Raw genomic sequence first — 12,473 nt, 5'->3', positions numbered from 1 at the left:
CATGATTTTTCCCGCGAAACATCATATTTCTTTTAACCAATGAAATTTAAGTAGAGGGAATTCCTATTTACATAACAACATCAACTTCCGGCCTCCCTTTTCTAAGTTTTACGGAATCGGTAGCAGTAGACTGTGTTTGAAGCGACATTTTAAGAATTAGAGAGGATTTAATGTGATTTGAGTTGAATTGCCCGAAAGTGGAGGCATAGTTAAAGTAAGTACTTGAGGGAAACGGTTGTATCCGTTAATTTTAAACACATTGTAGACTAAAAATCGAGGCGAAGTAGCTGAACTGAAAAATTCAAGATGGCGACCATGACGAACCTTGTTATTATTATAGTATGGGGAATTTTTTATTTATGGAAAGAAAGGTTAAAAACGTCAAGCGCCTGTGGCAAAAAAATATCCAGTCATGATGAAAATACCAGGTGCACACCTTCATATGGCAAAGAATAAGCGTACAAATTTTCAGACAAATCCTTGCAACAGTTTCCAAGAAATGGTCTGGACAAAATCTCGTCTACAGACAGACGGACACACAGACAGACGGACAAGCTGATTCCAATATACCCCCCTAAACTTCATTTGCGGGGGGTATAAAAATTTGTACAGTAAAGCCTATATATGTCTACACAGATATTTACATGCAAACATCACTACTGGCTGATTTCTGTATTTGGCCCTTTGAAATGGGAGGAGAGGCTTTATGTGATTATCCGACCTGTGTTCACAAATCATCAGAAAGCCACCCTCACTTTTTTTGTCAATACGATGAGAGAGTGAAACCTGTATAAACACAATAATGAGGATTAAGCTAACAGATCAATTATTAGATCCATTACAGCCATTTTATCTTTTGATGAAAATAAAAACTGGCTACTGCTGTAGGCTTCTGTGACAGGAACATGCATTGCTTATTAATTGGCTTGTACTGCCACGGAAAAAGAGACATAATATGTGTGAATTCATTTGGAAAGCTATGAGTCACAAGAAACAATCCATTCCTCAAATAAGTTACAAATCCAAGTCACATACCTAGACCGTTTAAAAGGAGACTCCTATCTAAACTACAAATCTTTTGGCCCACATAATATAATACTAAGAGTTCAAAGCCAAAAAAATATGAGAAAAATGCAGACATTGCTGGTCTCCAATTCCATATGCAAATGACTCTGTCTAAATGCAAAAGAAATGTCAAGTCATTACCGTTAGTCAACAGACTTGGTGAGCATTATTCTCGGACCAAACTCTTTAGCATTTGACAGAAATTCAATGATGGTTCCCCATTTCCGTTATCAAACCTAATCCCTTCCTTTAAACCCTCAACCCAATCTATAGATGCTTAAACTCAAATATTTCAGAACATTCCATGCAATAGTGAAACTTTTTTTTCCCCTTTTCAAAGGGAAAAAAATCAATGTTTCAGGGGAGCAACCTTAAATCGCACTGAAAGTGTATACATAAGTGTGAAAAATTCATGGAAGTTTTTAATTAATCCAATAAATAAATTGGCCCTCTTTGGCTGTGTGTTCTTAGTGGACCCGCAATTGTCATCTCGATTGCCTTGTCAAAGAAAATCAATGGATTGACCATCCCCCTGGGCTTTTTTATCCTTTCATTACTCCATACATATCTGATGTCTGATGGACATTACGTTTGTATAGGGACTTTGACTGGGGAGATTTCTCAATCAATCAACATACTGGAAACCATGCTCCTAAAAGCAATACTGAATATAATCAAACACCCAACAGCCTACCAGGCCATAGTCTCAAAACCCTCGTATGTCATGTGTGGTATGACTAATCAATTTGAAGGAGAATTGTTAACAGTAACATGCATCTCTAAACAAAGAAAAGATGTAACACTCCTTATCAAGCTAATGCATCAATAGATCCTCAATGATTAGAAAATTCAATGCCTATGATGCCTTGTATGAAATTTGTGGGTATGTTTTAAATTATTTGTGCTGTTAATTGTATTAAAAAAAATGGTAAAAATTAAAATCATTATCTGGACTCAAACATACAGAGATACATGTATCACAGACAAAGTTTAGACCATTGTGGACCTTTTTTCTGAATCTACATAATACTGATATAAAATTTATTACTGATGGTCTATGAATTTGTCATTGGACACTCATAGAAAGAAAATATGAAACTAGAGACACTAGTGAAGTTCATAATGGGCTTCAACAAGAAAAGGGGAGTAAATTATGTATGAATGGGGATTGGAGACCACAAGGAAACAATTGTGTTTCATGTTTTATTTCACTAAATTCACTCTAACTGGGGCTGGAATCCCCCAGGATGATGTAGTATCAAATAACAAAATGGGTGCTGCAGATGAAAACGAAAGATAATAAAAATTATGAAAACTTATTCCAATGAGAAAAAAAAAACTATATGTAAATCAAATATTCAGATCACTGAGTATGTGCCATGAGTGTAGATTTACTGGGGATACTTGTATTTGAGTGAAGTTATAGAACTGAGAGGGGCTCATATAAATAACAGAGAAATGTGAAGAAATCTTAGGGAAGTAAAAAAAAAAATCAATGGACAATGTCTGGAATTTGGGAAATATTTGCGCAACTCTTAGGGTCTTGATTGTAAGCAATGTCAATATTTAAAGACCAACATACAAGTCATCGATAAATATTCATGCACAACCAGTCACAAAGACTCCCGATATTGCATTGCTGGTATTTTTCTATCTTGCTATCAAAAAGGACCCCTTGATAAAAATCTTCATATTATTCCCTTCAGACATGATTCATAGGTTTATATGGCTGGGGACAAGTCTAACAGTGGCTTGGATATATGTCTGGAGATGGAACTAATGTCTAGATCTGACCTGTCAGTCCTATCAAAAAGCTCAGCTCCCCAGCTTTAAAGAGTGTACAAAACGGTCGGCAAGAAATAAATCTTCTATTTAATGCACTAAGATACTTCAATAATCTGCTGTGGTATTGTTACCCCATAATAAATGAAGTGTACAACCTTTTAAAGAGGTTATCTACCCTAGATTTAAAGGCATGTCACATAATCACTCTCAAATATGATAAATGTGCAGAATATGTATATGTAAATGATTAAGTATTGAACGTATTCATAAACCTCAAGATTATTTGATCACTCAAAGTGCACACCCAAAGATATCAGTTACTCCTAAATTCCTTCAACTCTTTCAAAATGTTACCCATTGTAAAATGTAAATTCCTGTCTGAAAAAACTATGTACGCTTTTTGAAGGACTTTGAAGAAATAAAAAATATTGTGTGAATCAAGTTTATATACACACACACAGAACTTCTGTTAGAAGTCCAAATGTTACATGTACTGAGTATCAATCTAACAGTCTTTAAGTACCATTGTGCTCTAGCCTCTGTGTCTCATATGCCAAACTGTGACTGTATTTCTGACTTAGACCTTAAGTCAATCATGTTATATTGTAACTTCTTATTCACAGGGAGGAAGGGAAAACTGTACAGTTCTAATGATGAAGGAAAACTTCATACTCTGTCTGATGGAAATATTAAAACTGAAATTGGTGAGGAACTCCTTCCTCAGAATGGTGGAGGAACTTGATCCTCTGTATAGAGGAGGAATTCAGCCCACACTTTAGACACTAAATCTAGTGAGGAAAACTCTCCTCTACATGGTGGAGGAACTCCTTCCTCAGAATGGTGGAGGAACATGATCCTCTGTATAGAGGAGGAATTCAGCCCACACTTTAGACACTAAATCTAGTGAGGAAAACTCTCCTCTACATGGTGGAGGAACTCCTTCCTCAGAATGGTGGAGGAACATGATCCTCTGTATAGAGGAGGAATTCAGCCCACACTTTAGACACTAAATCTAGAGAGGAAAACTCTCCTCTACATGGTGGAGGAACTCCTTCCTCAGAATGGTGGAGGAACTTGATCCTCTGTATAGAGGAGGAATTCAGGCCACACTTTAGACCCTAAATCTAGAGAGGAAAACTCCTCTGAATGATGATCTGCATGGTGGAGGAACTTCATCCTATGCATGCTGAAGGAAAGCCTCAAATGTTGAATTTGGTGGATGAAAACATGATACTTGATATCAGTGGCAGATTTTAGGGGGAGGGGGATGTGTGCACCCTATGCATCCCCCCCCCCCCCCAAGCTGTCAAATTTTAGATAAATCATGGTTCCATCTTTGAAAAGAAATGAATAATCAGATAAAGGGATATATTATATAAAAGGCTTTATCTCTATATTATTGCAAGGCAAGAGCTTCTGGAGGCTGAATTCCTAGGCTTTGTTTCCCCAGACCTTAAAAATATTCTTTAGTTTTACTAATTCTAATCATTAATCACCACGAAAAGAAATATTTTAAAATGTCTACTTAGAAGACTTTATTTTTGCCCTACTAATCTCAAGAATCCAAGAGCTGGGGACTTAGTCCCCAGGGCCCCTACCAGGGCTTTACTGTGGATTCACAGGGGGGCCTCAAAGCAGGCCTAAGATCCCTTGCCTAATCAGCTAGTGCCCCCCCCCCCCCCTTCATATTCTGGATCTGCCCCTGAATATTGTGGAGAAACTTAATTCTCTGAATGGTAGAGGAATTATAAATATTAGTTTGTGGAGGATATTTCTAACTCTTGAGTGGTAGAAGAAAGTTGCAAGGGAAAACTTTGTGCAAGATGGAAATTTCATGCAAGGCTAGTCAGCAACATTTCCAACTACCCCCTACATCTCAAAAGACCTGAATTCCAAGCCCACTATTGACTTCTGTTGCTTTATTAGTTTGCTTTGTTCCTGTTAACAAACAGGGCCATATGCTTGAGGATTCTCCAAAGTCAGGAAATATGGTTTTTAATTAAACTCTGCATAAAAATTTCATGAAAGTACTCCTGTTTTCCTACTAAGTTATGTGGAAGAGACAAACATGCTTTTTGAAGAAGACAAACAGTATTCAGTATTATATTTGAAGTTGGCATAACACTATACAAGAAGGTTTATTGACAAAATGTTCCTTAGTGTCATCAAAATACTTAACACATTCTGGTGTTTTAATTTGTATTTTATTTTCTGGACAAGGTAATATGGTAGGCCTAAAGAATGAAAGGGATGCTGATGGCCAGTGGTTGATCAATGATTGATATGATGATATATATTTCACTTGATTACAGAAATATCAAACAATATCATCAACCAACTATCCATAAATATTTAATGGTAACATTATTCAAAAGGGAGATAAATCAGGAGTCATCAGAGGCACCGCTTTATTATGTTTGCTTATACTGCGTTAAAAGAAAAAAAAAAAAGAAGGATAAATGTTCTACTATTTTAAAGAAACATTTTGAACCAAAATATGTATCTGAGTTAAAATTAACATGACTTTTTTGCGATGAAAGATGTATTATAAGATATATCCCAGAAGTCAATCCTGCCACTATGAAATTTGAAATCCCAAAGGTGAAAATATTGAGCTAAAGTTGATTTATTCAAGTGTAACACACTGAATTGAAATCTATGGCAACTACATAAAAAGGTATCAATAATTCAAAGATATCTTAATGGGGAACTCCAGGATGATTTAAAGCAATTAAAACCTTGATCTAGGGGATGTATCAGAGATGCAAATACTGACAAAAGTTAATATCAAATTGTTTGCTTTGTGGGAAAAAAAATTGAAAGATGATACTAATTAAGATTTGCATCATTCATTGCATGAATTGTTCATATATTTCCAATCTAACAAAACCTATTGACCTTTTTCTTTTAATTTGATGCTTATTTTTTGCTAAAAATCTTCTATGAAATGACATTTTTTAGCATTTCATGTGGTGCTAAGCTTTAATAGAAGACCTGTACTGTTTTCTTTTCTTTCTTTTTTTTTTAACTCTTTAAAACTTTTTATGGTAAGCAAACAGCATACATCTACACGGAAGTACATGCATCTTTTACTTATGTGTGGAACTTTATTAATACATCAAATGTCTGTTACAGCAGTTTGGTCTGTACAAAAGCTATATCACATGACATATGATGGATAATTTCTAACAAAATACTGGTACCCCCATACCATCCCATAGCTTAACAAAGATATTTTAACAAACCTAGGATTCAGAGAGTACAATAGCGTTATCATAGAAAACAAGTCATACATTTTACCCAAAATGAAACACACTGACTGAAACAAGTCAACCAAAATAATAAAAAGTATAGGCTGTACTTTTGAAATCTACTCTAATACACAAACAAGCCGATCATCATTCATGAATCTCACACACAGATCTGGTAGGTAATTTTATACTGAGTATTTCTTATATCCCCCCCCCCCCACCCCAATTTGACATTGATTTGTTCTAGGTAAAGGTGCAATTTGCCTTAGAAGCATGAATGAATTTTTCACTTTTTATTGGGAAAACTGCAGAGTTTATACATTAAATTTATCTGCTAATCTGCTTTACTGTTTGTGTTAACAATTTTATTTTATAATCTAACATGAAAGATGCATGAACTACTTTCAACTTAAATAACAACAAACCAATTTTTTTTTTCTTGCAGCTAGAACTTGCCTAGAACTTCCAAATGGTGTTATCTGCATGCAGCAATTCTTAATAAATGAAAATAAAGCTGCAACAATTTGATTACTACAAATTCTATGAGCACAGAAATGCTCGTGACAAAATGATTATGCAATTTGCCCAGATTAGTCCATGCATCTTGGGTGTTAGGCGTGAATTTTAACATTTCCAAAAGTGGTAAAATAAAAAAGTGACTCACCATTGTTCTCTGCATAGATGGCCACAGTGCTCAAAAGCACCGCTGCAGCAAAGGTATTCAGAACGTCATTCATCATCACCACAGCATTAAAGCTGCATATACTAATTCTATTTTACCTGAAAATTAAAACAATACACAAAAATACAACATCAAGTTTTACCAACTTTCAATTTTTTTTTTTACCACCAACAGAAATTTTGACCACCACCAATTCTGTGTTAAAGTTGTTCAGTAAAATTTTGTCCACATTGTAGTTAATTAGATATCTGTTAGTATTAAGTGTTTCTCAAACAAAATAGCATCCACACAGTACTGATATGATGTAATCCTTATTAAATGCTGGCAAACACACGTACACAATGATAAAATCAAGTCCTCCAATAGGCAAAGTGATGAGTTAATTCTCTTGTTTAAATTTTCCTTCCATAAACTTTTAGATTTATCTAACACTGGTTTTTAAAGTCATCTTCCCCTCATAAAGGCAACACTTATTTTCCAGCTGGATAGGACAGGGCCCATTCAGAGAACAGACCAAGAGATAACACAGTGAATCACTGGTGAAATATTAGGGGGCAAATTAATTACACCTCTCCTTCTTCATGAAAAAGAACTTTCTTTATAGCCAAAAATTCCTAGTCTCCAAAAAGGAGAAATTTAAGTTTGACAGCAATGCTTTTAAGAAAAGGCAATTAAGTTACAGTCAGTAAATTTCATGAATGAATGAAGTCATACAGTGTACAATGGGACACTACAATACACAATCAGTGCCCACAGCCACGGGTCAGTGAAGACACCTGGTCTTCTCTCATTCACAAAAACCACTTTTTCAACTATTACCTATGTTAAATAATAATAGTAAATTCCTCTGAATTATGTCACAAATTTCCCATAATAAATATCCTCTCTAGAGGTCCAGTGCAGCTAAAACATCCATCCAAAGGAAAAGCTAGTCCTTCCCATACAGTCCCAGGTACACATACCAATAACATTGCTTTTAAATGAATCAGCCAATCAGAGACCTTGTTGCATTTCCTATGGTGCAAGTCTTGATGTGTCTTTTGTCACAGTACAAAGGGAGATAAAGCCTATAGGCATTTGTTCATGGATCATCACACATATATTGTTATCTTATACACTAAAGTTAAAAATATTTAGCCCATGCCACCTTGTCATATTACATCAAAAGAACTGTGCAGTTGTGAATTTTTAAAAACTACTGTGTGTTTTGCAATATTATTTGGCTACAACAATAACCTCAGGGTGGTGGTCCTCAGTATGTTCATTAGAATGATGTAATATAATGACAAAATACATTATACTGGAAAATGTAATTACTATTAACAGTGAAATTAACTTCCTTTATTCATTCCTGCCTTTATTTCCCATAAAGTTCTTTAATGGATTTGATAATGTAAATCTAATCTAAATTTCAGCACTTTTGTTTTTAGTAAATGATAATTATACTTATGATTTTATTATTCATTGCAACTTTCGTTTAATGATGCATTGTTTGAAACATGAAAAGATGCAAGAAAATTTACATGAAACTTAACTTCAATACAATTTTCACTTCAAGTAGTTCAATATGTTTAGGAGCTCAACTAAAAAAATAAATACTTTTTTGTATATAATTTTTAAGTTTAAAATACATACTGTCTGTGTTCCTATATTATTCAAAAATAAGTACGAAAACAATCAGGTCATAGAGTATGATGGTTTAGTAAATTGACAGTTAAAAAAAATCCATATTTTGACAGTGCATTTATGAATTATAGGCTAGCACTCAAAAGATTATGCCAAAATATTAAATTACTAATTTTTCCATCATCATTTAATTAATCTCAGAAACATGAAGTCATATATTTCTTTCTTAACTCCCCTAATAGAAAAAAAATATAGCGTCAAGTGCCTGTGATAGACTGTTTGTTACAACTCAATGAAATACACAGAGTTGAACAAAGAGAGACAACTGCTGTTTATTCGTTACTTACCAATTCATGAACCATTTAAATATAGCACCACATTGACAGATGGTTCCTTTGTGTCTACATTTTCTCAATCAGTCTGCAAGTAACAATATCAACATTTATAATGTCAATAAAAAGATACAATAACATTATGACTGTTCTAATTATTTGACACTTTTATTAATGAGTAATGTAATAAAACTCTTTCTCACAGCTTGATTGCACTAATTAATAGTAATTGGTAGCAACTCCAAAAGAATCATTTCATATTTTAAATTCTCCACTGAAAGCTTTTTGAAAGGGACTAAATAACCCCTCTATTGCAATCTAGAGGAGAATTAAACCAATACAGTATAATAGACGGACAGAGTTATGAGCTTTTGAATTAATGAGGTTAATAGGGAAAACTTTCTTTACTTGAAACTGATCTTATTCATGGCATTTAGAAAAGAGTTATTTATATACAAAACACATATGTATTTAAGAGATTGTAATTAAATAGGTTAATTTTGTATAAGTATACATTATTTTCTCTCTAAGATTTGAGTAAATAATCTCAGTTCACATGAATATGCTGGAAAAGCATTTTGTCAGATACACTACAGGGCACACACTTATTTAAGGAATCACTGTCTTTTAGTAGAGTATGCCAGGGCATCAACGATAGTTGGAAATCATTAATGTGGGATAATTTGCATAACGGGCAAAGCCTGTTATGCATAAATTATTCCATGTTTCCAACTATCGTTGATGTCCCTGGCATACTCTACTAACTAGACAGTGATTCCTTATATTTCCATTTTAAAAATGTGGACTAATAGATTAAATTACAAGAGGCCTCACATGTCAATTTCAATAGTCCCCACCCACTACGTCAAACACAAAGACAGCCGCACGGGAATTACATGCATATTAGGCCTCCTTAGCGTCAGACACAAAGACAGCTGCATGAGAATTACATGCATATTAGCTTAAGGCCTTCTTAGCTCCTGACCTTTCGCTTGGCGAAATTTACATTCCAGTAGAATGATCAAGAAATCAACTCAACTAACTTTTAAAGAGTTATCACAGAGAAAACAAATAGAAATGGAAATATTCTAAAATTATTCACTCTTTGGTCAAAACGACACAGATGTATTATACACATAGATTTCCATAATTTTTTTATGGACAATTATTGGTATGTTTATATAGTAAATAGCAGATCGAGCCATAAATAAAAGACCCTTGTTTTTAAATTTACATATTCTGATACATGTACTAGCATTTCATTCCTAGATGACCATTAAATTTTCTTCAATTTCTGTTATTTTTGTAGTTTGATGATTTCTTCTGCGTGGGAATCTTATAACAAAGAAGAGACCCAAGGGCCTTAATGGTCACCTGAGTAAATTACAACACTGTTAAGGATCCAGATATGTTGCCCAAAGGCAAGAGAAATAGGACAATCAGGGATCAACAAAATTGGTAGTCTAGTACTAACAAATCGTAAAGTAGATCTATTTACTTGCCTGTACTTGCCAGTGCTAAAACTCTCTCAATTGTCACTATCACCATGCATAATACACAACAGAGCTTGAGCACACATAGTAAACCAATCACAATCCTTTTCAAGAACATTTATTGTACAAAGTTAGGTATTTTTGTCTCATTTTATTTATCTCTTATTTACATGTCTACCTGACCAAAAAAATGTATTTTAACTATATAATCAATAGAGCCCTAACCTAACACCAGAACCTCTGACCCTGAGGACAAGAAATTAATATATTTGGAAAAGGTATTCACCATGACAATGCAATAGTATATTTACAGCCGCACCCTAACACCAGCACACCTGATCCAATCACAAATTCACAAATTTGGAAGAGGCAATCTTGCTTATTATAACCATTAATTTACTTTGTTTGCTAAAAACCCAGGTGCAGAGAAGAAGACTTTAAAAGAACTATATAACCAATAGAGCCCAACCTTAACACCAAAACCTCTGACCCAGGGGTCATAATTTCACAATCTTGGAAATGGCAAATAAAGGATCTTTATAAGCATGCACTTAGTTTGTCTGCTCAATAGCCTGGGACAGAGAAGCTTTTTAAAGGATTTACGCATTTTCACTCTATGATCAATAAAGCCCCACCCTAAGTCCACAACCACTGCCTGGGAGCCAGAATTTAACAATTTTAGTAGTGGGCTCAAAGTTTATTACAGTCATGCCATCAGCTTGATGTCCAGGAGTAAAGAAAAAGATTTTTAAAAGTTGCATTAATTTTGATGGCTTTGCCCCTTACCCTTTAGGCCCTAGGGGGACAGGGTCCATGAAATTCACAATTTTTTCTCTCTTTGCCCATAAATGCTATATATTAAACTTGATTGAAATTGTTTCAGGGGTTCCAGAGAAGAAACGAAGAATATTCAGAACTTTATGACTGACAATGAACTATACATGACAGTGGATGAAAACAGATAGCAATAGGTCACCTGAGTGACTAAGGTGACCTAAAAATATTTATTTTAATTTCAACATTGATTTTATTTTTAGGAGTGAATGAAGGGGTTATTTCCCTTTCTCCACATCCACAACAAAGAAATTCATGCATGAATCTCTAATAAAATGAATCAATATTTCTTATTTTAAGTAGGGTGCAGTCATTTCTTGTTTTAAAGGAGAAATTATTAGCTAGATTATAACTGCATAGTTTTATAGTTTTCTTAATGTTCTCATTAAATCTCATGTAATTCAAAGTATGTACACTCTAGCATTCCATCCTCATTGGTTGAAGATATGCTCTAAAAAGCATTATTAATATTTATTTATTTGTAGGCCTACATTTTTGCAAAATCAATAATTCGAATCTGAGAGAAGAACCAATCAGAACTGAAGATTAATATGCTTCACCAATGACTGGTTGAAATTTCTTGGTTTCAATCAATTTATCCATGAAAGGAAATTAATTTAAAAAAAAAAATGGTAGAAATTCCTTCACACAACAGATGTTTCTGAATACCCCCTGCCTGTAATAACATAATTCAGAAATGACAAATTTTTGATCAGCTGGGCACCAAATTTTTCAGTATCTCACATTAATCTCAGACATTCTGTGCTGTGATCAGCTGATAATGACTTTAACATAAATATGCCACACAGAATGGAACACAGACCGGAGTGTTAGCTCAGTGACAGACAGAATGCATCAAACAGATTTCTTGCTGACCTTTATTTTTAAATGTACACTTTTTATAAACAGGAATATCCTGTCAAGCACTCTCTGTGCTGAGGATTCTGAATAGATCTCTTTGGAGATTTCCCAAAAGAACTTCACACAATATGATTCAAATTCTTTCGTTCAAGCTATACAATTCAAACTATGTCAAATTGATACCAAAGACATTTTCCACCATCATTTTTAACAGAAACGTCATTTTTAATGATTTAGAGAGGCCCTAATTTTGTACAGTGTACCTAAAATTGTGCTTAATAGTTTTTAAACTATTCCACATACTATTCCATTAGGCCACTAGCATGATAACGTGGCAGCGTCTAACAACTAAAATGCCACACATAATGGGAGTCTTCTGAGAGCCTTTGAGGCATAAAGACACAAGAAGATTTTATGACATATGTATATTGATACTAGTGAATCTCTAGAGTTGGTGTGTTTTAACCCTTGCCCATGTTGCGGCATTGATCAAAGTCTTGACATAACAGTATTCGGCAGCATTAACAAACAAAGATAACATGTC

The 12,473-nt window shown here is 34.2% G+C and overlaps 1 protein-coding gene across 1 annotated transcript in view; it reads right to left on the bottom strand.

Moving 5' to 3' along the window:
* The window catches only part of LOC133200151 (tyrosine-protein phosphatase Lar-like), an 84,077-nt gene that overhangs the window by 57,106 nt on the left and 14,498 nt on the right, over positions 1-12,473 (bottom strand). The window contains exons 3-4 of the mRNA XM_061335909.1: positions 8,757-8,829; positions 6,766-6,881 (exon numbers count right to left, since the gene is read on the bottom strand). Of these exons, the coding sequence (XP_061191893.1) occupies positions 6,766-6,841 (76 nt within the window). The 5' untranslated portion in view covers positions 6,842-6,881; positions 8,757-8,829. The remainder of the gene's footprint in view (positions 1-6,765; positions 6,882-8,756; positions 8,830-12,473) is intronic.

Source organism: Saccostrea echinata, unplaced genomic scaffold, assembly GCF_033153115.1.
Source record: "Saccostrea echinata isolate AGI-Se365-2 ecotype Australia unplaced genomic scaffold, CSIRO_AGI_Sech_v1 ptg000037l, whole genome shotgun sequence".
In the NCBI taxonomy this organism is placed as follows: Eukaryota; Metazoa; Mollusca; class Bivalvia; order Ostreida; family Ostreidae; genus Saccostrea; species Saccostrea echinata.
The sequence above is the reverse complement of the archived record's forward strand: the minus strand, read 5'-3'. Positions and strand labels throughout refer to the sequence as shown.